This window comes from Aristolochia californica, unplaced genomic scaffold (assembly GCF_029961685.1).
Source record: "Aristolochia californica isolate CCGP_79_NKW_82.1479 unplaced genomic scaffold, dmAriCali1.0.hap1 SCAF_8, whole genome shotgun sequence".
NCBI classification, from domain to species: domain Eukaryota; kingdom Viridiplantae; phylum Streptophyta; class Magnoliopsida; order Piperales; family Aristolochiaceae; genus Aristolochia; species Aristolochia californica.
Genome location: NW_027182279.1, coordinates 4291287 through 4316800, shown reverse-complemented (window position 1 = coordinate 4316800; position 25514 = coordinate 4291287). Strand labels below are relative to the sequence as shown.

At 35.8% G+C, this 25514-nt stretch overlaps 3 protein-coding genes across 6 annotated transcripts; 2 read left to right on the top strand and 1 right to left on the bottom strand.

Annotated features, from left to right (window-relative positions):
• Positions 1 to 327: 327 nt before the first annotated feature.
• On the bottom strand, positions 328 to 4083 carry LOC137939554 (F-box protein At3g26010-like). Of its 3 annotated transcripts, XM_068784835.1 has the most exons (3): positions 3972 to 4067; positions 1114 to 1777; positions 328 to 963 (listed from the first exon to the last, which is right to left on the bottom strand). In XM_068784835.1, exons 2-3 carry the CDS (start codon positions 1766 to 1768, stop codon positions 485 to 487), a joined length of 1134 nt encoding a protein of 377 aa, XP_068640936.1. In that variant the 5' UTR covers positions 1769 to 1777; positions 3972 to 4067; the 3' UTR covers positions 328 to 484. The 3 variants fall into 3 exon arrangements, with proteins under 3 accessions (XP_068640936.1, XP_068640935.1, XP_068640934.1); XM_068784834.1 differs by having other exon boundaries at positions 328 to 1777; positions 4052 to 4083; XM_068784833.1 differs by having other exon boundaries at positions 328 to 1777.
• A 13205-nt stretch (positions 4084 to 17288) lies between these two features.
• On the top strand, positions 17289 to 22265 carry LOC137939311 (uncharacterized). Of its 2 annotated transcripts, none has more exons than XM_068784593.1 (4): positions 17289 to 17376; positions 20798 to 21579; positions 21676 to 21759; positions 21850 to 22265. In XM_068784593.1, the coding sequence occupies exons 2-4, from the start codon at positions 20853 to 20855 to the stop codon at positions 21996 to 21998; spliced, it is 960 nt and encodes a 319-aa protein (XP_068640694.1). In that variant the 5' UTR covers positions 17289 to 17376; positions 20798 to 20852; the 3' UTR covers positions 21999 to 22265. The 2 variants fall into 2 exon arrangements, with proteins under 2 accessions (XP_068640694.1, XP_068640695.1); XM_068784594.1 differs by having other exon boundaries at positions 21221 to 21579; positions 21850 to 22263.
• Positions 22266 to 22938: 673 nt separating this feature from the next.
• Positions 22939 to 23919, top strand: LOC137939453 (zinc finger protein ZAT3-like). Its single transcript, XM_068784717.1, has 2 exons — positions 22939 to 23569; positions 23624 to 23919. The coding sequence occupies exons 1-2, from the start codon at positions 22939 to 22941 to the stop codon at positions 23917 to 23919; spliced, it is 927 nt and encodes a 308-aa protein (XP_068640818.1).
• The last annotated feature ends 1595 nt before the right edge of the window (positions 23920 to 25514 follow it).

Below are 25514 nucleotides of genomic sequence, written 5' to 3'. Positions count from 1 at the left end.
CAGCAAGCAGCTTTTCCCGCAAGATGTTAAATTCTTTTCAGTTTTCGCTCTTTCTTTGCTTCTGTCAGAATTAATGACAAAGAATGGAAGACCCAGGCAGCATTTTTTATCAAGAACGATATCCAGAATGCATTTTTCTCAAGAATGATATCAAGAACGATATCGAGAATGCATTTTTTTTAACATCAAAAACAGCAGAAAAAGAAAGCACCATCCTGCAGAAGAATATTACCTATCAACAATCACGCCAGACCATATTAACCCAACATCAATCACGCAGCATTCAGATACTCTCTAAATTAACACAAAAAGATTCAACCACAGATAACTAATTATAGCTCCAGAACAAAGTATTAAGACTTTAACCAAATAATATCTTTTAAAACTATGAGTAATTGTAAACTGATTGGTGAATCCAGAGGTTTATAACTAGCAAGTTCAGATGTCCAAACCACCATTTTATTGAGATGATGCTAAGCAGAGTTCAGTCAAGCTCTTCAGTCTTGCCAGTCTTGAGGATCTTCACAGGGTCATGCACTTCAGTCTTGCCAGTCTTGAGGATCTTCAAAGGGTCATGCAGGGATGGTGAGAAGACGAAGTTTTTGAACTGACCGGTGGTAACGTTGTAGGGCTTTAAACCTGCAAGTCTCCTGATTCTTACAAGGTTGTAATCGTAGGCCACAACCCTAGTTCCCTCCAGAAATACAATTTCAGAATCTGACAGAAATCCTGCTGGTCGGTGTGAAATCTTGCCCAACTCAGAACCAAGATCTTGAAGAGCTAGCTGTCTTAAGTTCTCATAAGGGATGTCATGTTTCAAGTCCCATTCTCCAACGTCATTGGTGAGCCTCAACTGCCAAATTCTCAAGGCTAAAACATCACAATGGGCAAAGAGAAGAAACCCTTCAGACACGCCCAGGCAGCCATAAGAAGCACATCCAGCATCTTCAGGCAATAGGATCTCTGGAAGTGGAGTACAGTTATCCGTTAAATCAAATCTCAGCAGATGTCTTGGGTTCGCTAGCTTAAACAGAACTTTATCTATTGTAAGAGATGGCAACCACGAACAAGAGACACGAGCTCCATGAAGAATCGTAGACTTAACCCACCTACCTGTTTCTGAAGAGAATACCTCGATATCCATCTCCTTAGGTGGGTTGAAATACCAGGGGTCTCTAAGCAATTGCTCACCAAGATAGTGATTTATCTGCAGCACTTCACCATTCGCCAAGTCTCCTTCGCACCTATGCATGAAGCGAATGATCTTGAAGTGTGGAGAAACACTCGGATCAAAAACAATAGCAGCGAAGTACGTGATTGATCCTCCAACAGATTCTGGCATTGGCACAGCAGCCCAGCTTTTCGTTAAGGGATTGCAAACGTAAAAGTTTAACCAATGGTTCCCATTCTCAAGGCACAGCACCAGGCCATTACAGGCACCGATGATAAGCTGATGCGGATGACACGGCAGGAAACTAAGGGTCGGGTCAAAATTGGCCATGGGATCCTCTTCGTACTCCTCGCCGGCGATACTGGATGCGTAACCCCACACTTTTCCTTTCACATCGGAATAAAACAACCCCGCGGTAATTCCAATTGGCTTCCTCACGGGAGCCTCTGAGCCCACAGCATTCCAATTCTTTGAAACACATTTTGATCTATGGAGAGATTTCAGAGGCAGTTTGAAAAGGATAGCCTTCAGTGAGTCATTGTTCAATTGAGAGATCCCAGTGGGCGAGATAATAGCTTGCTTCTTCGACAGACTCATTTTCACACTCTGCAATTGAGAATCACATTCAATCAGAATTAGACAGGTAACCTGTACAGGAAAAATTAATTCCTCTCCATTTGCAGCAAACAGATTGTCCCCCAACAAGCACAAACCAGAAGAGTTTCTTCATTTGTCCAACTTGAGATGAAGTCCAAGTAGAATACGGAATCGAGTATAAAACTAAAATGAAAAATAATAGAATGAATAAAAGGAAATTTAAACTCTTTGATCTAAAACTAATAGTAAACTAAAAAGTAGTCTTTGAGTTAGATGGATTTTGAGTCCATAGCAGTGTACCACTCTTTACCTCTTTCATTTTTTAAAACAGCTAAAACCCAAAGTTCCTAAAAATGGCTAGCCTACCCTGAGGGCTCTCTTTCTCTAGCATCCATGCCCTCCCCATTACCAATAGCAGGCAGGGTGGGGGACCCCTCCCCCATTGCTGAATAAACAATAGCAGGGTTTGCTGAAAAAGCTTTTAGATGGCCAACATTCAGCGGAAGATTACAACAAGAGGAGCCTGGTTGAGATAGCCTCGACGACCACCACGTCTCCATTTTTTCTGGTTTTATGGACTGTTTAAAGCTGGAAAATTTGGCCAATATGGGGGAGTCAACTTCTGCTTAAATATAAACAGTACTGAGCCACTGTTAGCTTAGCCCAACTGGAAAGGAAAGGAAAGAAAGTTAGCTTTTCAAAACAGTACTTTGCCCAACTGGAAGTCGAGAACAGACTTCACTGGAGTTGATTCATTATTTTTGAGAGAATCAACTCCAAGAAATCTACTCTCAAGAACAGTAAACTCACTTTGCTCTCCATCGTTGCAAAGGAGTCAAGTCTACTACTTAAGCTTGTTGAGCCAACTCCTGAACTCTAAAAGCTTTTTTGCTCAAACCCCATGATTCTGACTATCTCATAGATTCATCCCTAAACGAATAGTCAAGTTTGTAAGTAGTAGATCTCTCTTATGTGGGATTATCTCATAGATTGCAGAAGCAATCTCTAGTGGCTTGTAAGTTTGTTTTTTGTTTGAAAATCTATCATAAAAGCTTCCTTGGAACTACTCGAGTCTCTAATCTTGTGTTCTATAGAAGAGTTGTGAATCTAAGTGTATTCTGTGTAGCTTCCAGGATAGAAGCCTGTAGAAATATTCTTCATGAATCATGTCTACGTTCTAGGCTTAAAACTTTCCAATCAAGAGCCATTCACCATAGACCCTCCTCAATGAATTCTTGCATGGGCTACCTTTTATAACCATTTTGTTTTGTTTATTTGAAAGATATGGCTACTTTCACTAAAATATATAATTCTTCTGAAATATAGTGAACAAAACAAAACGTTACATTACTAATCTATAATATCTATCACGTAATAAAGAACTCCAGTGGCAATAAAAAAAGGAGATTTTTTCCATTGGTAATTAAAAAAAAATGAGATTTTTTTATTGGTAATAAAAAATGAGATTTTTTCGTTGGTAATAAAAAAATGAGATTTTTTCCGATAGTAATAAAAAAATGAGATTTTTTTATTGGTAATAAAAAATGAGATTTTTTTGTTGGTAATAAAAAAATGAGATTTTTTTATTGGTAATAAAAAAAGAGATTTTTTGTTGGTAACAAAAAAATGAGATTTTTCATTGATAATAAAAAAAATGAGATCTTTTCATTGGTAATAAAAAAATTGGATTTTTCTAATGGTAAATATTAATTTTCATAAAAAGAGGAAAATTATCAAGAAAATGATATTAAAAAAAGGACTAAGGAAGGAAAAAAATCAGATCTTAGAAAGTTAAATGACAAAATTGTGAGATCAAGTCAAACATATAGTTATGAACAAAGAAATTCCATACAAATATAGGATTCGACCAAAAGGCTCCCATTATAAATAACATTAGCATCTACATTTTAATCAGATATATAGCTTGCAAATAGTAGTGATGGATCTCCAATATTTCTTCTTTTGATAAAAAAAAAATACATCTTAAATTTACAAAGGGCAACCACCCAGATAGATAGAAGATCACCAAATAGATAGAAGATCACAAATATAGAAGAGAACAAGAATCATATTGTACAATAAAAAAAAGGAGGGCATTTCAACATCACAACTTGAGAGAATACATATACGAAACAAGAGATGGAGAAAAAATTATAATTTAAAAAAGAAAGAGGAAAAAGGAACATTGTTGTTTATAGGTTACCTAAATCAGTTGTTGATCAGATGAAAATCCCTATGGAATAGAACGATGAATAAGAGCGGTGGTGAAGACGATGTACTCACCGACGGAGATGGCGGAGTCACCGATGTAGATGGTGGTTGGTAAGCCTAGAGATGACGCTTCACATATGAAGCAACAATGTATAAATAGGCTACGAATAGGAATCACCATTTAATTGGAAAATCACAATAAAAGGAAATAGTTTTTTTTTCCAAAGATGGCTTTAAATTTTTTCGTAGAGGTTTCACAGTTTTCCTTGCAGTAATACAAACCCATGAGTTCACACTCTAAAGTGAAAGTATCTCAAATTTTTGTTTTTTCCAATTAATATGACAAACAAAATTTGTTGTATTACCAAAAATGCCCCAAGTTTCACTTTCTTTAGACAAATAAAGGCGTGAACGATGATGATATTATATGATGAGTTTTTCAAAATGCTTGTCCTTTTTAAAAATAGGGAAGGAGTCACTTTTTTTCTTAGAAAAGTAGTAAGAGTACTTGCAAGGATGTCATTTACTTCATTATATTTATGATAATATTTTATATCATTTTTATTATTGAAATAAAAATAATAAATAAATCTTAAATATGCATTTTAATTTGATAAAATAAATTAAAATAGAAAGAAATGAAGCTTAAGTGATTTAATTTACATCTAGTAGTTGAATAAACAAATGTCCACATCTAACCCTATGCATGTGTGTGTGTGTGTGTGTGTGCATTATAGGACTATGTAGGTAACCAATGCAATAAATATATATAGATAGATAGATAGATATTAGTAAAATTCCAATAAGAAGAAAAGCACATATGCATGCTAAGTTGAGAAGCATTAGAAGTCAATCAACATATTTATTCAATCTAAGTTGCATTACTATCTAATTGACTTGATGGTAAAACATCTATTATGTCTAGACACTTAGAACCATGTTTTTCAGTCATCAATTTAGAATTAGATGATATACATTGCATAGGCCTCTTAAACCAATTTTTTATTTATTTATTTTGAACCTTAGATCATCTTACTATAAATACATTTAGAATTTAGATTGTTGGTTTTGATGGCAACTCAAGCAGAGGGATGAATCGAGTTGTATAAAATTTTCATAAATTAAAAGCTCAAAATCTAGATAATGGAATGTAAAATTAAACACAATAGACATAAGAAATTTATTATTGAGGTTCACTTCAATTGGGCTCATCCTGCTCAAGATTGTGTTACGAATCCCACTTCTTAGTCTTAGAGAGCTCAGGAAAGATATAGACGTTGGCTAGAAGAATAAGGCTTGTTTGCCCTTGTGTGGACCTCTATAGGATAGATTCTAGTATTTTATTTCTGGACGTGCTTATTTTTTTATTGTAAGCAAGCATTTTGATTCAAGTAGGAGAGAACAAGTCATAAGGCTCAAGGAAGAGGCTCTCCCTAGGAAAACCACATGAGTTAAGAAAAAAGAAGAATCTAGAAGTGTCCATGTTCGATGTATCTAGGATTTAGCTTAGAGCACAAGTTTTTGGGTGTCCAGGCTATTAGTCCCACATAGGTTAGAGAACAGTAATACTTAGCCAGTTGATTCTATATACGGTAAACTCTTTGATACCCCTGTGAATAAAAATAGAACTTCACTTTTATCTAGCTTCATCTTACCCAAGGTGTCTAATTGATGATATCAAAGTCATTAGGTGGTTAATCATTTATTAATAGGGTATCTATTAGTGTTAGGAGTCTCGCCAACTTATCCACTCCCCTGAGGAGGATGCTCCTTAGGAAAGGTAAGAGCCTTGTATAGTATCTTCCATCCATTCAATTCCATTCATTAGTCTAGTTCTCCTTAGTAGCCCACTTGCCCATCCCTAATATTATAGCATGAAGTCTACTGATATTTGTAACCCTTAGTTTAGTCATCGAGTCCTTGGTCTATCTATCCTTTAATTTTTATCTTCCATATCCTAGTCTAGTCTCATAAGTCCTCATAGTCCCCCACAAGTCCTCTCTATTAGGAATTAGACACCCTAATTCCAAACTAACGAGAGCAATAATAATAAACGTGGAAGAAGGGAAAATATAAGCACGAAAAATCACAACAAGATTTATACAGGTTTGCCTCAAGGTGATACTACGTCTTGTTTTCCACCACTACAGTAATCCACTATGAAGATGAAATAGTTTATAAGATAAATCGCACACTTATAGGTGTTTCTCTCTAACCTCTTGGGATACAACTCGAGATGCTCCTCGATATAAGATGATAAAACCTTAATAGCAGTGCCCCTCAATTATAACGAGAAAATTAGGGCAACCACGATACAAGAGTAAAATTCCTAAACTATCCTTAATGAAACAACAGTTAATATATCGTGGACCAGATGGGGGTTCTGCCATCACACCCTCGAGAGGGGGGCTTCCCGGCCCCCTTTTAACCCCCAAGGCGACCTGACCGCGTAGGTCGATCCTCGACCTACTCAGTATAGGACATTAATTAGGCTCTAAAACTTAACACTCTCTAGTCTAAGAGAGTCCGCACAAGTACTATTCTCGAAGTTATAGTTCCTCTAGAACTCCACTCCTGAGTTTAGGTAACTATACTTAACATAGGAGATTGGCAACCTCCTCTCAATAACTTTCCTATGAAAGTTACAACTTGAAGTTCCCTATCTTTCCTAGAGTCTTCACATTCATTCCTATCTTCAACTAGAATCCCACTTTCCTTCTAAGGCCCACCCTTCCATCTCAAGTCAAGAATTACTAAATTTGGTCTCCCGTAATTAGGGCCAACCCTAGAAACACTAGTTTCCTGTTCATCTCTCACTACTCATCTTTAGAGTACTTCAAATCTTTCTAGAAAAGTTCTACCTTTTTCTTAGTCCCCCTCTAGTCTATAAAAAAAAGCTTAGTTTCAGTTCTTTAGAGTCCAAAAAATCCTCACCCTAATCACCCCCCATATTGACTCCCTTCCACCACCTTTGGTCCCAAAATGCCTAAAACTCCCATTTTCACACCCTGAACCCCTAAACCACTTATCTTACCATCTTTCCAACACCCTAAATTACCTAACCATAACTTCAAGCCCTACCAGCTACCTTCTTATCTTGTCCCTTGACCCTAAATGTTTTGAAACCCTAATCCTATCCCTGCTCTAAATCAATGTTCCACATAAAATGTCTTCCAAACCCCACATGCAAGATATCAATTGGGACCCTAAGTCAGTACCATAGCCTCTAGAACCTTTGCATGTAAGTGGAGTCATAACATTTTGGTGCAGTGAATGTGGAAGGTGGCCAATACCTTGATTCAGATAGGAGCCAAGTAAACACCCCTTCTACTTTAGTAATCTAGCTTTATACTTCCTTCCTACTTCCCATTCACCTCCCCCACATTCAAGACACGCCTATGCCAATGAGTAGGCATACCCTTGAAGCATGAGGTGACCCCCCAAGTAGCCTTTGTACATAGCACTTGTTGATAAAGACAACCAATTATCTATAAGATGGCTAAAGGTCTCTATAGATGAACTTCAAGCTAGTTTTAAGGAGGATTTGGGTAGCTTAACCAATGTTATAGATCAGATCAATACCAAGTTCAAAGGATCGCTTTAGGATTTTTTGAAATTCGAGGGGAGAATTGAATTTATTGATTTATGCAAACTGAGAATGTTAGTGTTCTATTTATAATAGAGAAAACACATAGAAACAGAGTAAAAATTAATTACCCCATGTCCTGCAGTAGAAATGCTAAAACCAATAAACAACTCATACACAAAATAGAGAACTAATAGCATTAAAACACCTCTTCTATGAGACTTTTTTCTATAAGACTCATGTACGACTCCATTATATTAATTTTTTCATTGTGAGACACTTTTACCTTGAGAGTCACATAAAATTACTCCATATTTGATTCTTCAATATTACCCCTCAATATGGAGTTGCTAATTTCAACTTGCAAAGTAAAATTTTTTTAGTCTTCAATCTTCAACTGCATTCAACTCCTTTGCAAAATTCTTCCTCTTCAATTCTCCCCCTTACTTGGATGTACTTTGAAAACTTCACATTGGTCACTACCATTGAATAACTTTTACCACAGCTCCTGGATTGAATGTGGAAGGTGGTCATACCCTTCTTCATTACAGGTTCCTCAACACTCTTGTACTTCTTCCACTTCTCTCCTTCAAACTAGGGATTACTCTTTCTTGCTATAGAGGTTCAGCTTGAACAACAAAAATATGAGAGAAAAAAAATTACTCCTACCCAAACAACAAAACTCCATACACTAGTTAAACTATCTAAGTCTACAAAAAAATGCTCTATTCAATTTCAAAGGCAAATAAGCCTAATTTTAAAGCATTTTAAAGAGATTACTCACTATTTTAAGGGCAGCTCATAAAAAATCACCACTTGAGCGAAAAATAAAAGACTTGAACCGAGTTGGATGTTGGGGGTACTACTGTTGTTTTGCACTTAGTGGATGTATGGGTTTTACTCTACACTGATGAAAAATAGATGACAATTTGAAGAAATACTAGGGTCGAGATGGATTCTAAAAGCTTGAAGGAGGGGCATTGTAGTAGGGATTTATGATCGAGGGGAACTCAAAGAAGGGATTTCCCATGGAAGCATTTTGGTGAAATTGAAAAGAAAGAAAAATGATTTGTTCAAGCATGCCATGATACTTGTCATTGTTGAGTCTGATGAGTCTCCTCACATAGATAAAGAAGTTGGGTAAAGGAAGGGGAACACTGGCCTAATTATTGAAAAATCATACAAAAAGGAACTAAAAGAATAAGAGAAGACTAATCTCACAAAAAAATCCATCAAGTAAGAAAACAATTAAGAATAAAATACAAAAATAAAATTAAGAATAACTCATATTCTCTGTGAGTTGATCGGTAAACCCACAAACCTAGATTACCTACTTTTGTTGAAATTTGAGGGGAGAATTGACTTCATTGAGTTATAGAAATTGAGTATATTGGTTCTCTATTTATAATAGATAAAACACCTAGAATTAAAGTAAAACTAAGCTATGGATGTGTTAGTTATGCCAAAATTTTAACTCCTAAAAAATAATAAAAATAATATACAAATAGAGAACTAATAGTTCTAGAACACATCTTTGTGAGACTTCTTCCCATAAGACTCATGTAAGACTCCACATGATTTTTTCACTGTGAGACTCGTTTACCATGAGAGTCACATAAGATTCCTCTATTGAAGAATAGGTATGAAAGAATCTCACATGACTCTCACAACAAAAAGTTTCACAGAGCATAATTAATATGGCAGAATTTAAGAGGAGTCTCATGGGAAGGAGGTCTCACATAAGAGTATCAGTTTGAAGGTGTTTTAGTTATGTTACTCTTCTATTTATGTTCAGTTGTTTAATTATGTTAAGACTTATCTTTTAGAGTTTGACTTTGGATGTAACTAGGACATGGGTAGTTCAATTGTAATTTGATTCTAGTTGTATCATCTACTATAAATAAAGGCTCATTGTACTCAATTATAGTTAAGTCAATGAATGATTTCTTTTTTCCAAAAAAATTAACATGGTATCAAAGAAGGTTTTGTAAATTAACGCAATTTACAAAAACATTTTGTTTCTCTCTTCCAATTTAGTTTTTATTTTAGGTTAGGTATACCCATCAAATAGTTTTTTGTTCATTGTTAATTAGTGGTTGCATCTCTAATCTCACAATTGCTTTTTGGAATCATCGTCTTCATCTATGTTTCTTTGCTTGGAGTATTCATAATGTCTTCACGGGAAAATCCAATTCCCACTGCCCCTTTCTTTTCCTTCAAAACCTCCTCATTTTGTTTTTTCACTGCCCAATTTGAAACTTTTCCCCATATCAACGACTCTAAATGATGGACGAAGCTCCAACACTTGCTCAACTCGACCATACAACACATGAACTGGTGTTTGTCATTCTATTTTTGACTAGTTGTTTGTGGTTTTATCTAATCTCTATGATTCTAACCTCATGCAAAAACTTTTATCTTTCATCATCAATATATACCTCAGCTACTTCATGGGGAAGAATTCATCAATTCTTCATTCTGATTTTGTGTGTGATTGAGAAGCATATTCGAGTGTTGTTGCATTGGGAGTACTAATAGTCCCGACCCTCTTACACCAGAACCTGTTGAAGTTGGCTCCTCGAGACCATGTTAGATCTCTCTCATTAAGTCATGACTATGAAGTGATTTCCATCAATGAGAAAGGTGATTATTTTGTTTGAAAACATTACTTGATTCAAGGGACCCCTCTATGAAGGTGATGTCCTCCATGTGAGAAGTGCTACAAGAAAGATGAACCCCTCTTCGTTCTAGAAAATGGGAAACTCTAGAAAGTGGCATGAAGGTGAGGGCTAAAGATTCATGAGAAATCAATGGGTAACTTCCCTGCTAAAGTCATCAGTTAAAGGAGTTGATTCGATCAAATGGTTTAACTCTAGAAGGAGATGATGTGGAGTAGTTAAGCTTTGGCCAACAAGGTGAGATGCCTGTATGTCAAAGCAATAGGTATCTAGGTTTCTTATATCTTGTAGCCACGATTTTAGAGTTTTTCTTAACTCTGTGATTTCTATTCGAGCCTCAATCAAGCTCTGGCCGACAAGGTAAGGAGTCTTTATGTCAAGGTAATATGTATCTAGTTTCTTAAGGCCCTATTAGTGCCCTTTCTAGGCACAAATGTGTTTCCTTGATTCATTAGTGCCCCACTTTTCCAGGAAATACATATCTACGTAGTAAGGTTTTCCAACCATCGACTGCCAGAAATCTCTTACCTGGAAAAAACATCGGATTCCAATATGTTCAATGCATTGACCTAATTCGTTTATGCAAAGCCGTTTCCTCTCCGAATTTCTCCCCGATACTCTCTCCTCCTCTCAATGCTCTCTTCGATCCTCGATCAAGTAATACTCTCTCCCTCTCCTCTCCACCGATTTCCCTCCTTGGGCTCCAATATGTTCAATGAAGATCTTTCTAGGTTATTTATGTGTTCCTGGTTAAAATTGAATGTGAAATTCATGGATGCTATTCTAATACCCTGAAGAACGACATCAAACTTGATTTTTTAACAGAGGGTCCAGCCCAAGTAAATATACTAAATTGTGAAGCTCCTTGAATCCGATGCAAGATATAACTGATAACATCAAGATTGTTTGAGTTGGTTTCACCAAATTCAGTGGGCTTGATTACGTTTGTCTCCAAGTACGTGATTATTTAAGTGAGGTCCTACAAAACCACAGTGCCAAACCATTTTGAAGCTACAAAGTGCTCATAATGGCATCCTCCTACAATAGCAAATTTATTGAATCCTCCTCCACAGTGGCTTCAAACATTACTTGATTTCAATTTTGAGCCAACTCTTAGAAATAGAAGGCATGCACTTGGTCTATTTCATGGCCTGATTTTGAAAAGAATTTTTGTGTCCCTAAGATGCTTTGTACGTAGTTTACAATGTTCCATTTTTCTATTTCATGGGTTTTTAGTTGGATTTACCAACAAGCTTACACACTTGTAAACACAATTACAGTATCAAGACCGAGAAATGTGAGTTTGTCATCATTCATTTTCTTTTTTTAGTGATCATGATGTGCAGGTGACAACTTTTAAGTTTTTTGTTCCATATCCACTCAAACTTGGGGTAGTATGTGATCTCTGGAATGAAACTGACTAGAAATAATATGGAATTTACTGCAAAAAATGTTGCACTAGTACATTGGTCTTTCCATTGAATGGAACATTAAACTTAATATTGTGAATCCAATACTTAATATGATCCACATATGGTGGTTCACATGCATTGCCTTTCTCTTGCCCCTGCTAACTTATATGGTTTAGAAATTGACATCCTTACAATGGAATTAAACGTTTATGTAATATTTTGGCTTTCAATACTTAACCTATTGTTTAGTTTAATAGACTTATGTTGTTGTCTTCAAGAGAAAGAGAAGTTTTGTTTAGCAAGCCAATAATATATTATCTTTTGAATCGGTATGATATTATCAACCTTCTCATTCTACCATAGATTTGTAACTAAGTACCCAGGTAGTCCATGATTCAATATGCAATGCAAGACATCTCATCCTAGGTGTGAAATAGTTCAGCTAGATGTGGACCCATGTGTGTATCCAAGATATTTTTCCTTAGATGCTAGATATATTGGTAGGCCTAGTGCATTCAATGATGGTACATTGACTGCACCTAACTTTGTTATTTTCTTGAACTTCTTCAACATAATTTTTTTATGTGTACATATAGGGTAATCTTGATTTAAACTTTGAAAGAGGATTTGAAACTCTTTTTTATAACAACTCTAGAGGATTATTCCCTCTCTTAAGCCAACCATCTTGATGCTTCAAAACTTATGCAATTCCTTACTTGGTACTTGAGAAAAATGAGCTAGAAGACTTTAGAAGAACTCGACTTGATTTACTCTCATTAATTTCATTAATAAAATGTGATCCTCTTTGGAATGTCAATCCTTTTGTTTAAAACTTTTATAGCAAATTTAAATTAAAGGGCATTCAGCATCGACATTGATGACGCCACATGCATGTTTATATCACTTTCACTAGATAAAGGAATTCAGTGAATGGGCCCACTGTCTTGTATTTGACTTGGTCTCCAAATATCACCAAATAATGAAACTATCCCAATTTGGGACCTAAAAATAATTTTTTTACAGAATTATTACAGAATTGAAGGAGCTCTTTTTAGAAAATTTTAAAGGAATTGAGGATGCTTAAATTATTGTTCTCTCTTGAAAATCATGGACATAGTGAATGAAAACTAAGAATGTCTTTGGGAAATGGCAGTGTCAGCATGAGTAGGTGATCTTGACAATTCTATAGTGTTAAGACACACCCACCTATGTAGGGGTGGCATGGCTAGTAAATAAGGAGAATATCCATAGAGATGGCATAGAGTTGTGATTATGTAAGCTGGTGTATGTCTTCGTATGTATTTTTTCCTTTTGAAGCATTGTAGTTATTGTAAACACCTTCACACAACTATAAATGCAGCCTCAAGGCATGGGGTAAATATTTCAAGCCCCTTCCTCTTGGCTCGAATTCGTCTATACACCTGTCTCTCTTTTCCTCTTCCTTCTCTCCCTTGGTTTCTTCTCTCCTCTCTCCCAAGAGATGGAATTCCTCTCTTCTCTCATTCCCTTGAGATCTCTTGTGTTTATGTCTTGTTCCCAAAAATAAATATGGTATCAGAGCGGGGAAAGATCTGAGATGGAAAAGGAGAAGAAGATGGAGAAGATGGAGAAGAAGGGGAGGAAGACAAAGAAGATGGAGAAGAAGGAGAGGAAGAAGAAGAAGATGGAGAAGAAAGGGGGGAAGAAGAAAAAAAAAAAGAACAAAGGGGTGCTTCTCGTTTTTCCTTGTCTTTCTTTCGTAGTTCTTATTTTTTATTAGATGTTGTACTCTCTTACCGTATGCTTTTGTTAAAAGACACCCACGTGTGTGTTAAGTTGTGGAGCCTAATTAACACCCTACGCTGAGTTGGTTGTGGATCGACCTACACAGTCTGGTTGTCGTGGGGGCAGAGCCCCCGCCCGATCCATGATATATTAATTGTTGTTTCATTAAGGGTAGTTTGAGAATTTTACTCTTATATCATGGTTGCCTTAATTTTTTCTTTATAATTGAGGGCCACCGCTATTAGGGTTTTATGATCTTAATCCAAGGAGCATCTCGAGTTGCAGCCTGAGAGGTTAGAGAGAAACACTTATCAGTGTGCACTTTCTCTTGTAAAGTATTTTATCTTCATAGTGGATTACTGCAGCGGTGAAAGACAAGACGTAGTTTCACCTTGAGGTGAACCTGTATAAATCTTGTTGTATTTTTCCCTTCTTACTCATTTATTATTATTGCTCTCATTAGTTTGGAATTAGGGCATTCAATTCCTAACAGTGTGTAGGGGTGGCATGGCTAGTAAATAAGGAATTTTATAGAGATGACATAGAATTGTAATTATGCAAGTTGATGTATGTCCTCGTATGTCTTTTTTCTTTTGAAGCATGTAGCCCTAAGGGCATTGTAGTCATTGTAAATACTTTCACACAACTATAAATATAGCCTCAAGACATGGGGTAGTACATTCAAGCTTCTTCCTCTTGGCTCAAATTCGTTCATATACCTCTCTCTCTCTTTCTTTTCCTCTTCCTTCTCTCTCTTGGTTTCTTCTCTCCTCTCTCCCAAGAGCTAGAGTTCCTATATTCTCTCCTTCTCTTGAGATCTCCTGTGTTTATGTGTTGTCCCTAAAAACCAACATGGTATCAGAGTGGGCCTCTGAACTAAAAAAGGAGAAGAAGATGGAGTAAAAGAAAAAGGAAAAAAAGAAATTTCTCTTTTTTCTTAAGTTTTTCTTTCCCATTTCCTATTTTTCCTTAGATGTTTTATTCTCTTATCGTATATTTCCTATAGAAAATTATATACCATTGAAAATATAGTTGAGTCTAGTTTCCAACTAAAAAAGAATCATTGAAATCATATTTTTATAGAAAGATAAATCAACATCTGAAGCAACAAAGGTCCAGTAGAAAATTTTCATGAATAGCATAAATCCTTAATTTTCTTAACGGTTTATACCAACATTATGAGGAATTATAATGAGAATTATATCTCAAAAGAAATATATTTGAGTCTAATTTCTATCCCAATAAACCTTTTTTCACTCTGGTGTTTCTAAAGAGTGATATATCCACATTGGAAGAAGCAAAGGTCATGTTGGTGTCCTATTGCATGCAAAAATCAAAATCTAAGCTGAATTTGTTGCTTCACTTTTTTAGTTGCTACTGTTGGTTAAGATTCCTATTTGTTTTCAAAATCTAGTCAAGATTTTACCAACTTGAGTATCTTTCCTTCTTTAAAATTTTTTTTTGATTGATCTCATATTTCATTACTTTCCTTAAGATAAATCTTTCTCGTTATGAGTTTACTTTCCTTTTTTGACAAAGTCTGAAAGTTTTGAATTAGAAAGTCTTGTTTGCTCATTCTAAATTCCAAGTATTAGAGTCCTAAAACCTCTCCCATTCCGGAAATTATCTCTTGAATTTTATTTTATTTGTAAATTGGTCAAGTTGTGTTAAAAAGTAATTGTCTTATGTAAGAAGTCTATGTTTAGAAAGTTTCTATTATGATGTTCCATCTCAAAACTTTCTTATTGGAGATTTTTTTTTAAGTTTCCTCAATTATCATGTTCATAGAGGAATTATTGTTTTACCTCCCTCTTGAGTAAAACTTGGTCACTTTTTATCCATGTATTGGTTTAAAATCACTTCCTTCTTACTTTGCACTATGAAGAGTTGCATTATGCACCCCCTTCCTTTTAAAGTATGAAAGCTGCAATATTTTTATTCACACCCTTAATTCCTCAAAGTTCTTTCTTCAATTTGTTTTTTTTTAAATCACGTTGGAGCAATGCTTATAAACCCACTACCTAAAAAGTATGTGAGTGTGCCCAATATCCAGCTTGATTTAAGTCTTTTATTTTTCACCCAAGAGATGACTTGTATAAGTGTTACCCTTAAAAAGAGAGTAGTCTCTTTGTTGTGCCCTAAATTTGTGGTATTTTTCTGCCTTTGGAATTGAACAGAGTGTCTTTCAGGCTATGACCATTTTAACTGGTGTGTAGACCTTTTTCATATGGCTAGGAGTAATTTTTTATTCTCTCACCATTATGTTGTGCAAGTTGGGTCTTTTGGTAATGAACAAAGAGATCCCCAATTTGATGGGAGAAGTAGAAAAGGAAATACATGACAGAGGTAACCAACAACGACTAATTCTACATGTTGTGGTAATCAAATTTTACGTGACTAGAATATCCAAGTAAGGGGGAGACAAGATGAGAACAAGATAAAACCTTACAAACAAGATGAGAACAAGAAGAAAATAAATCAAATCAAGGCAATCCAAATATCTTATATGTATTAGGGGAGAATGAAAGTAAGGAAGAGAGTTGGTGATAGATAGCTTGCTCTCTTTGAATTGATGGGGAAGAAGCTACTACCAACACCAATGCTCTCTTTCCTATATTTCTAGGTCAAATGGGGCAACCTTGTTTTTCCTCATTACCAACTCTTCCATAGAAAATTTTCCTATGGACCAAAATTTTCGACATTTTTGGGGACCTGAAAAATTTTCTCCTAATTCTTCTTAAATTCATCTTACCTTTAAGAATGTTAAAAAAAAAATGAGTTTCCTATTGTTCGAATAGGAAACTATAGGAAAAATACACCAAGAAGTACTAAAACTGGTTTTTGATCACTTACCTCTTACTCTTAATCTTATTTTTTATTATTTATAAATTTTAATTTATTTTTAGTGTCAATACAACCGCCTTAACTAGTTCTCCCTTTGTTTCCTATAGGGTTAGTGTACTTTGAATGTAAATTACCTAGTGAAAGTGAAACTGAAAATGAATTTTTTTTTGTGTTAGTGTACGCAATGGAAAATATAGTAAAAATATATTTTTTTTATTAGTGTATAGTGAAAAGTATAGTGGAAAATACATAAGAATTATATTAATAAAATATTCTAATAGATTTAACTTTTATAAGATAATTTTTATTTAAATTTTTTTAATAAGCTAAGAATGATTTTAACTTGTCTGAATTAATAATTAATTAAAAAATAAATTAACTTCATTTATTTAATTAAATATATAAAAATAAAATAATTAAAAGTTTTACTTTTATAATATGCTTAATCAAATTGTTACTTTTGTAATATCTAAATTCTCACTCATAAATTAGAATATAATATTAAAATCATGAATTTATATAAATAAAAAGAGGGTATTTTATTATATAAAATCACTCTTTTGATATAATTTTTATAAGATAAATTTATTTAACTATTCTGTCAATAAACTAAGATAAATTTTAAATTTTTTATATGAATAAATAATTTAAAAAATAAATTAAGATTTTTTCATTAAATTAAATATATAAAATAAAATTCTGTAAACAAATCTTAATTTTATAATATCCAAATACAAGAGTGAGAGGGCAAAATGAGCAAAACAAGATAAATTTTAACTTGTTTATATGAATAAATGGTTTTCCCGCCATGCGTATATAGCGGCCTTATTTGAACTGATAATAATTCTTTCCTCCGGTTTTCTCGTCTTCCTTCTTTTTAAAAGTCGTATCCACGTGTCATTTCAGAGAGTTAAAAGGACCCATCGCGCAAGTCAGCATACCATTTGCGCGAGTGACGTAGCTTTCCCTTAAATTGAAAAACCAAAACGATTAGTTTTCTTTAACGCCACTAATGGCTGCTGATTCAGTTTCGTGACTACGAACCAAATAAAACTCGTAAACCCTCCCCTCTTCTCCAAATCGCGCTCTCGCTTCGATTACAATGCACAAAAGGTATTTTTTCCAACTGTCTCGAAGATAGGTCTCGTTGATTTTCTTTATTCCATGCATTACTCAATCAGAGATCCTGTTTTTAGTAGGTTTTTTTTTTTTTTTTTTTTGAATAACGACCCCCTTTTTCCCCTCTCCGATACCCATTTGAGGTTACTGAGAAGTTTGTTCCTCTCGAGAAGTCTTGCCCTTTTTCTTTTTCATTTTTCTTGTCCTTGGCGTTTTCTTGCCTTGCTTTATATATGCGCACCTGTATATTTTCTTAGGTGAATGCAATGTGCGAAATGTTTGCGCCTTGATAGCTCTTTTATTCGAGTCTGATTACATTCATTTTGATGATTTTTTTTTATTTTACTTTTTGTTAGTGTGTATTGTTTTTTTTTTGTCAGTAATCTTTCTGCATGAAGGCTTTTCTGGTTGGTAAAATATTATCTTCTCTCGAGTTCTATCGACTGATCAACTATTTAGAGAGGTTTTCGTTTTTATTGGACTGTAGTTTTTATATGTGGCTCAGTGTCGCTTTATCTAATTCCGGGATGACAAGTTTGTTTAATCCTGTATGTAGCTGTTTTATTTATCCTCTTTGAGCTAACTTTTCATAAGTAGTGCTCTCCTTCTGTTGTCAGTAAAAACTCTTTAGTTTTTTTTTTTTTAATTGAAACGTACTGTTTAGTAGTTCATAAATTTCTAACACCAGATAAAGTAACGAATTGAATTGTTTACTTGATCACTGTTAATTCGATAAAGATATTAATGTGGGCACTATTTCATGTTCTTTTTATGTACTATTTTTGCTTTTGTCAGCCCTCCATCTTGGAGAGGAGAGTACTTTTTCTAACCCGTTAGTTTGTTAGTGTTCAACCCAATCTATTGGCATTTGTCTACGGGAAAAATTTACTAAGACTGCCTTGATTCTATTTTTTATGTTTCAAAATTTTCTTTTGTTTTTCTTGGGTCCCAATGGAATTACTGGAAGGATATGCTTCGTGCAAAATGAGAAGTCCAACTGCAGACTCCATTGCTGATGATCTCACTGTTAGTGGTTTGTTGTGTTTGTTAAGCTTTAGCTCTGTACAAGCTAAGAAAAGCATAAGCTCTCTAGCTTCTTCTCATCCATCCTTCATTTTGTCATTTAGTCCAGTCAAGAACAATCACCCGCTTCCATAGGGCTTCTGAGACATAGCTGCACAGGGTGCCTCTGCATCTTAACCTATACAGCACTGGAACGAATCAAAGATTTAAAAAAGAAAGTGTATGACACGGGTGAGTATGGAGTAAGGAGCAATACTAATACTGTATGTGGTAAATGTATCCACTTCTTGAAACATGTTTGGCATTTGATGGAGTTCCAAGGAAGTTGAGCTTTTGATCCTTCTCGTTTGCTGCCTTTGGTTGATCTGCTGCTAGATGTAGTCATTTTTTTTTTTTTACAATGGAAAAAATAAGTCCCATTGAATAAGAGGAGAGAGAGAGAGAGAGAAGTATTTTTCTCCGTAAAAAAACCAAACAGATTGGTCAATCAATCCATTGATCAATCTTTTTGGGATAGATAAGGCTACAGCGTCCACTAGGTATTATCCACCAGGTGTTCCAGTCATAGGTCAGGTATTCCATTTCTATCTCAGTCCTAGTGTCATAGAGAAGGAAGGAGGGAGCTTATTCCTCTGATCCCAAAGGTTTACTTATAATCTTTGTAGACCAAGACATCTTAGTTTCAGTAGGATTAAACCCTAAACAAACTAGGACTTGTACTCAAGGTAGGACTCTAATTTCTCATATATTTGAACAACGGTTATGAGCCATTACATGTAATTCTAGCTCATTCCCCAGAAACCATGAACTCTTAATGTGAGCCAGGTGTAAATATGGGAATTTGGAACTTAATGGTGATTAACTTAGAATTCTCTGTTATACATCTTCATTAAAAAAAAAAAAACTTAGAATTCTCTAGAATTAAGTCTGTAGTCATCTGTCACTCCTTTTCAGATAAACCCAAGGTTGCACAATTTTATACCTGACTATGAGAACCATGTCAACATATAGAGCATTGAAAGCGATGCGAGTAGCGGAGAGAGTGAAACTAACCGCACTAAAGAAATGGAACATAGACCATTGCTCAAATGCTTTTTGACTTGTGAAGATCGAAACAGAGTTGTGGAATCTCAGAAAGTCATTCTTAGTGATTAAAGGTCAGGATTGAAGTAGCATTATTGCATCTGTGTAGTTTGGGCATGAAGTAATGCCGAATATTGAATAGATAGTCAGATGCTTGCATGTGTTCTGTCTTTTAATGGCAATATTGGCATACTATGTTTGGACTGCTTTTGATTTAGATCTTCTTATTAATAGTTTAACTATTTGTCAAATAATTACTTTTATCTTAATCGTATCTCTTACCTATGTTTAAATTTCTGTTTAAATATGTTATTTGCTTTATTTATGCTGTGGAAATTTATTTTTGCAAGATGTCTGCCTTGTGCTTTCAATTTCTCTTAAAAACTTATTGCTACTTACAAAATGAAGGAAAAATTAGCCTATGGATCAGTTGGCTAAGTGTTATTGTGATAATGAAATTAGAATATATATGAGTAATGTCAACCGTCAACTGTATCTTGTCTTGGGATACAAAAGGACAATATTAATCGTAATCCTGTTTTTGACCAAAAAGAAAATCGTTCTTCATTGCATTTATGGAGATAAAGTGATAAACTCTGACCACTTGCTCGCATTGTTTTTCACTCTGTACCTTTTTATTTATTTATTTATTTGAACATTGATGACAGACATCCCTAGGTTTCCCACCTACAGGACATGAAAACACTATCTGACTTACGAAATTGATATGTAATTTTAGCTTGCTATTTATTTTTATCGTTTTTTTATTTGTCTGACTTTTATTCTCTTCCAGATAAATCTTTGCTCTTTATTTCTTTGTGATAAATGATGATTTTCTTTTGAATCATCTCATAAGAATTCTTTCTGCAAGTTGGAGATCTATTCCTGAAATGTTGTGACACTCTTAACTGCATTCTCTTCTGAATATATCTTTTACTGTACTCTAGAGAATGTGTTGGTGTTGATTTTCCACAGCAGAAAGTGTTTTGTAGGCATCATTCTTAATTTATTGGAAGTAGAAGCTAGCTATACCTCTTCCTCTTGAAATTTTTTGGAAGGGTATAATTTGAATTCCTTACTTTCTGTTACATTATAGAATGATGGGATGGTAACTCTACAGATAGGGCAGTTTGGACTCGAGCCTGTAATTTTTTTGTATTTATTTGTTGTAGTTTTCTGCATTTTCTGTGACCATCTTATATTATCTTTAGCCTTTTGCTGCAAGTAGATTCATTATGGTTTTGTTACCTAAGAAAGAAAGCAGACTTATAAGGTTAAGCTCTTGCTTTTTCCTACTGTGGTCCTCCAGGTAACTTGTTTTGCTTCTGTTGAATGAGAATCTACATTTCTGAGTTGTGCAACAAATGATTGAACCTAAATGTGGTGAATATGGGTTGGGTAACTGTGGAACCACTGTGCCCACCAACAAGCTTCCACAGCTACAGCCAAAGAAGATGGCTCTGAGGGATGTCCAGAATGAAACTAGAAATTTCGTTACAAGATTACCAGTGCTAAAAAATTACCCTCTTAAAGAAAGGGGACCTAACATCGATGTGTTTAAGGCTAGTGGGATTAAGAGGTCAAAGGCTGATTGTCCTGCGGGTCCCACCTCGCTCCTATTTCCATCGAATGGTTATGAGAAGAGGACTAAGCATGATTATCCCACCCCTTGCACTGGTCCCCAGTCATCAAGTAGTCACAATAAAAACGGGCAACTTGTGTATGTACGCAGGAAAACTGAATTAGAACAAGGCAAGAGTATGGGTTTGATGCAGTCGGCACATCAAGAACCTCAGCAGCAAGAATATGAGAAGCAAGTGCCAAGAGCACCTTGCATGCCAGTGTTTGCACCTATCCCTTCTGCTTCATTGACAACCTTCTTGCACGGTGGACCCTCTGTTCCTTCTCCAATGGGGAACCCTGCCATTGTGCCAGCAGGGGTTGAGTCCGGTTATGCTATGGCAGCTGGTCAGTCCCCTTCTACCGATAAATCTCAAAGCAAGAGTAATAGGCATTGGAAAGAGCGATACGAGGACTTACAGAAGTACCTGAAGGGCTGTGATGAGTCAAGCCGGGAGGAATATATTCAAAGTGAGCTCATGTTCAATTTGTAGAATTTCCCAGTTAGCCATATCAATATTTTCTTTTCAAGTTCAAACTTTTTTGCATCTTACGTTTCTGTTGTAGTGCTTAGATCCTTATCTGCATCTGAACGAAGCCAACATGCAATTGAACTAGAAAAAAGAGCCATTCATCTGTCATTTGTGGAAGGTAAATGATTTCTGTCTACTGGTTTCTTACATTCTTACTGGAGAATCACGGTTGATAGGAACATTAACTTCATATTGTTACTTTTGGCAGCACGAGAATTCCAGATGGTACTGGCTCTTAATATCATGGATAAATCAACTCCGAAACTTGGTGTTGCCAACTCTAGTCCAGCAGCCAGTTCAGGAGGAGGGAACCATTCCCACATATCTGATTCATGTATCATGATGGGTAGGAACTGAATTTCATATTTCTTTGTGAGTTCCAAGGTATGTAGGGTGTATTGGGGGATGACCCTTGGGCCAAAAGACGAAAAAAATGGTGTAACTAATGAGCTGAAGATATAAGAGGGTTTTGTGTCTTCTGGGATAATGTCTACTGATTCCAGCTTGTCAGGGACAGTCTTTGTCTCAGAAAGAACTGTGATATACAGGAAAATGAAATGGTGGGCTTTATTCAAGAAGACCCTGGTGTTCTTGTGTTTTAGTTCTTATGTGCTTGTGGATTACCTAGAATGACTAGCACTTTTATTTTATTTTTTTTTCCTGTGAATTCTCTTTGAAGGCATCCAAATGAATTTTAGAAAATTTTAGAAATTTTCTAATAAAATAAATGGAAATTAATAATCAATCATATATATTATTATACGATAAATTTTTAATAAAACAAAATATCAACATCAATAGTCAAATATTTATTTGGTATTTTTGTTTATCTGGGATGAAAAATCTTATTTAAAAAATTATATATAATTTTTTAAATAAGATTTTTCATCCCAGATAAACAAAAATAGCTTTTAATGTTTCCAGGAAATATGGTCAATTTGAATAGGGCCTTACAAATATCTTTTAATGTATAAGTTAGTAAAAATTAAAATACATTTTTAATGATAACGATATACAAAACATAAATAATTAAAAAAATATATATAATAAGCCATATTTTCCATATGAAACACGTGGCGGTCAGGGAAATCATGACGAAAAGGATGTTTTAGTAATTTGCTTTTAAGGCAGAAAGGCATCCGTATCTCGCGAGACATTGGCGGAAACTGCCGAGTACATAACTGCCAATAACCGCCTAATTCAAAAGAGAAAATAACCGCCAAAAATGCTCGTCTTCTCCTTTAAGTCGACGAAACCACGTCCATTTGCAGATTTTTCAACCCTAATTCTCTCTCTCATGACCACTCCCAACTCCCCCACTTCCTCCTCAAAGCAAGACTCTCTTCACAGCTTCGTCGCCCCCGTTGGCGATCCCGGCGGCAGCCGCAAGAGGAAGCGTTCGAAGCTCGCCAGGGTCTCATCCGCTGGAGGCGGTCCTGACTCCGCCTATTATAAGCCCCCGGTGAAGAAATCAGATGTAACCGACTCAGAGTCTGCCAAGGTGACACGCCCCTGCAGCGAATGCGGCAAGAGGTTCTCGTCTTGGAAGGCTTTGTTCGGTCACATGAGGTGCCACCCGGAGCGGCAGTGGCGTGGGATCAACCCGCCGCCGAATTTCCGTCGGCCGCTCTTCGACGCGGCAGTTTCTTCTTACCCTTCTGAGCGTTTATCTTTTAAATTCACCGAGGAGGAACACGAGGTCGCCGCTTGTTTGATGATGATGGCTAATACTGCTACCACTGCTCCGGAGGTCATGTGGATGGCGAGGTCTGTTGAAGACCAGCCGGAGGCGGCGGAGCCATCTATGTGTCGGTTTGAGTGCTCGAGTTGTAAGAGGGTTTTCGGGTCACATCAGGCCCTCGGAGGACATAGAGCCAGTCATAAGAATGTTAAAGGTTGTTTTGCCATAACGAGGAAAGACGGAGACGGTGACGAGGACGATGATTACGTTGACACCGGCGAGCATAGTGTCTACTCTCCAGCAATCGTTGGTGACTGTAGCGAGAGAGGAGAAAGAGAAGGAGAAGGAAGGGCGAAAGACGGTGAAGATGGGAGACCAGGAACGTGTAGTGGTCACCACAGATGCAGCATTTGCTTGAAGGTTTTCCCTACCGGTCAAGCCTTAGGAGGGCACAAGAGGTGCCACTGGGAGAAAGGAGATGAGCCAGGCGGGAATTTTTCTACCCTAACCAGAGGTTGCTTAGTCGACTTGAACCTGCCTGCTCCATCAGAGAACGAGGGTACATCATCTGCATTGGTTTTGGATCTACGGTTATAATGTTTGATTCAGGCTTCGATTTTTCGCCTGTCTCAAATCTGGCAAGCAAGTTTCTGTTTGATATAACCTGCATTTTTTTTTATTTTTTTTATGCTTCTGTATCATACAATTTGATTGAATCGGGAAATGGGGGCAAAATGGTTGGATTTCTGTACCTAGAAAGAAGGAGATCGGTCAGGATATTGGTGATACTCTCTTCATTTTTATCAAACAATCTATAAATCTGTTTAGTCCATTATAATATTGCCTTCTATTATCTATTCGATATAAATCATTTTTTTTGTATCTATTCAACTTTCATTTGGGTTAATAATTCTTGATTACCAAAGGAAGTAGTAAATTTGTAACTCCTCGTCTTCTTCGGTAGAAAGCAATCAATCGGACATATGGACGTGTGGGAATTGGCTGGTAGTTGCAGGATAGGGATCCATCAGCGGTTGCTTTTTATACACAAAAATAGGGCTTATCCTCCTCTACCCATCGCTTACAGAAAAGAGAATTGGAGTTCACGGTGTCGGAGTTCTTGTGCTAAGAGCCCTCTGACTGTGTCATCTTCCAGTTTCCTCTATCGAAAAGGATCTTCAATTAACGATGATGGCAGCATCCTACGCCATTCTTCAATTGAGGCTGCGAACTATATTTGAGGTACTCTGCGTCTCATCTGTGAAACAGCCCTTCTAGTCCAGACTTTATAACTACTGTTTTCATCTAAAAATTCAGAATTCAATTACTCGGTCAGCTTATTCCTTTCTTGGGACGAAGAGATTGATATTGCCTTCACTTTTTCTTTCTTCTGTGTCAATTCTCTTTGTTTATATATCTTCTTTTTCGTTTTTTAGAAAACACATCCAGGGGTACTTTGGTTATTTTATAACTTCGGTGGTTAATTTTATTTATGTAATCTTGTTCTGCATATTAAATTATATCAATGGCTAAATTTTTCATGTACATAGGATGTGTAGTTAAGGAGATATAATGAGATTAAAGTTTCATAAGTGTATAGGGTTTTTTTTTGTAATTTATAAATCAAATACCTATTTAATAAGTCTGAGAATTCATGCACAATCCCCAACGAAGCCTTTCAGACTCTTCAAAATTTTCTTCTTCTCATTTCTCCTTTTTTCTTTCAATCTCTTCCTTTTCCTTTACCCAAATCTGAATTTTTACATGGTATTAGAGTAGTCAATCGTTATTGGGGGCATTCTATTGCAGATTCTTGCCATTTTTTAAGAGGACGACTTGCTGGAAGGAGAAAAATTATAGGGTTTTGATATTGGTTCATCAAAGTTAAGTTTTTTTCTTCTTTTCTATGCTATAACTTTAGGGTCACTAGTCTTTATGAATCATTGAAGGACTCCCTACACTTTGATTACCCGAATTGGGCTCCTAATTGTTTTTTTTTTTAGATATGTGTCACCCATTCGAGTGTTAGGTGACGACATCATCTCCCAATTGACGGTGTCAGCCCTAATTGTTACACTTTTGTATGATATTGGTTGAAATAGATATGAATTGTTGGTTATTAGATTGTTGAAGTGTGCATATCCTGTTTCTATGTCCTAACCCTAACTTTGTGAGTGGGACCCATCTTGGTG

Excerpts from the sequence above, each read along its gene's own strand:
- LOC137939554 (XM_068784834.1), bottom strand. The coding sequence starts at position 1,768 with ATGAGTCTGTCGAAGAAGCAAGCTATTATCTCGCCCACTGGGATCTCT.
- LOC137939311 (XM_068784593.1), top strand. The coding sequence starts at position 20,853 with ATGATTGAACCTAAATGTGGTGAATATGGGTTGGGTAACTGTGGAACC. Across the intron at positions 21,580-21,675 it reads CCGGGAGGAATATATTCAAA|TGCTTAGATCCTTATCTGCA; the intron begins GTGAGCTCATGT and ends TTTCTGTTGTAG. Across the intron at positions 21,760-21,849 it reads TCATCTGTCATTTGTGGAAG|CACGAGAATTCCAGATGGTA; the intron begins GTAAATGATTTC and ends TACTTTTGGCAG.
- LOC137939453 (XM_068784717.1), top strand. The coding sequence starts at position 22,939 with ATGACCACTCCCAACTCCCCCACTTCCTCCTCAAAGCAAGACTCTCTT. Across the intron at positions 23,570-23,623 it reads AACGAGGAAAGACGGAGACG|CAATCGTTGGTGACTGTAGC; the intron begins GTGACGAGGACG and ends TCTACTCTCCAG.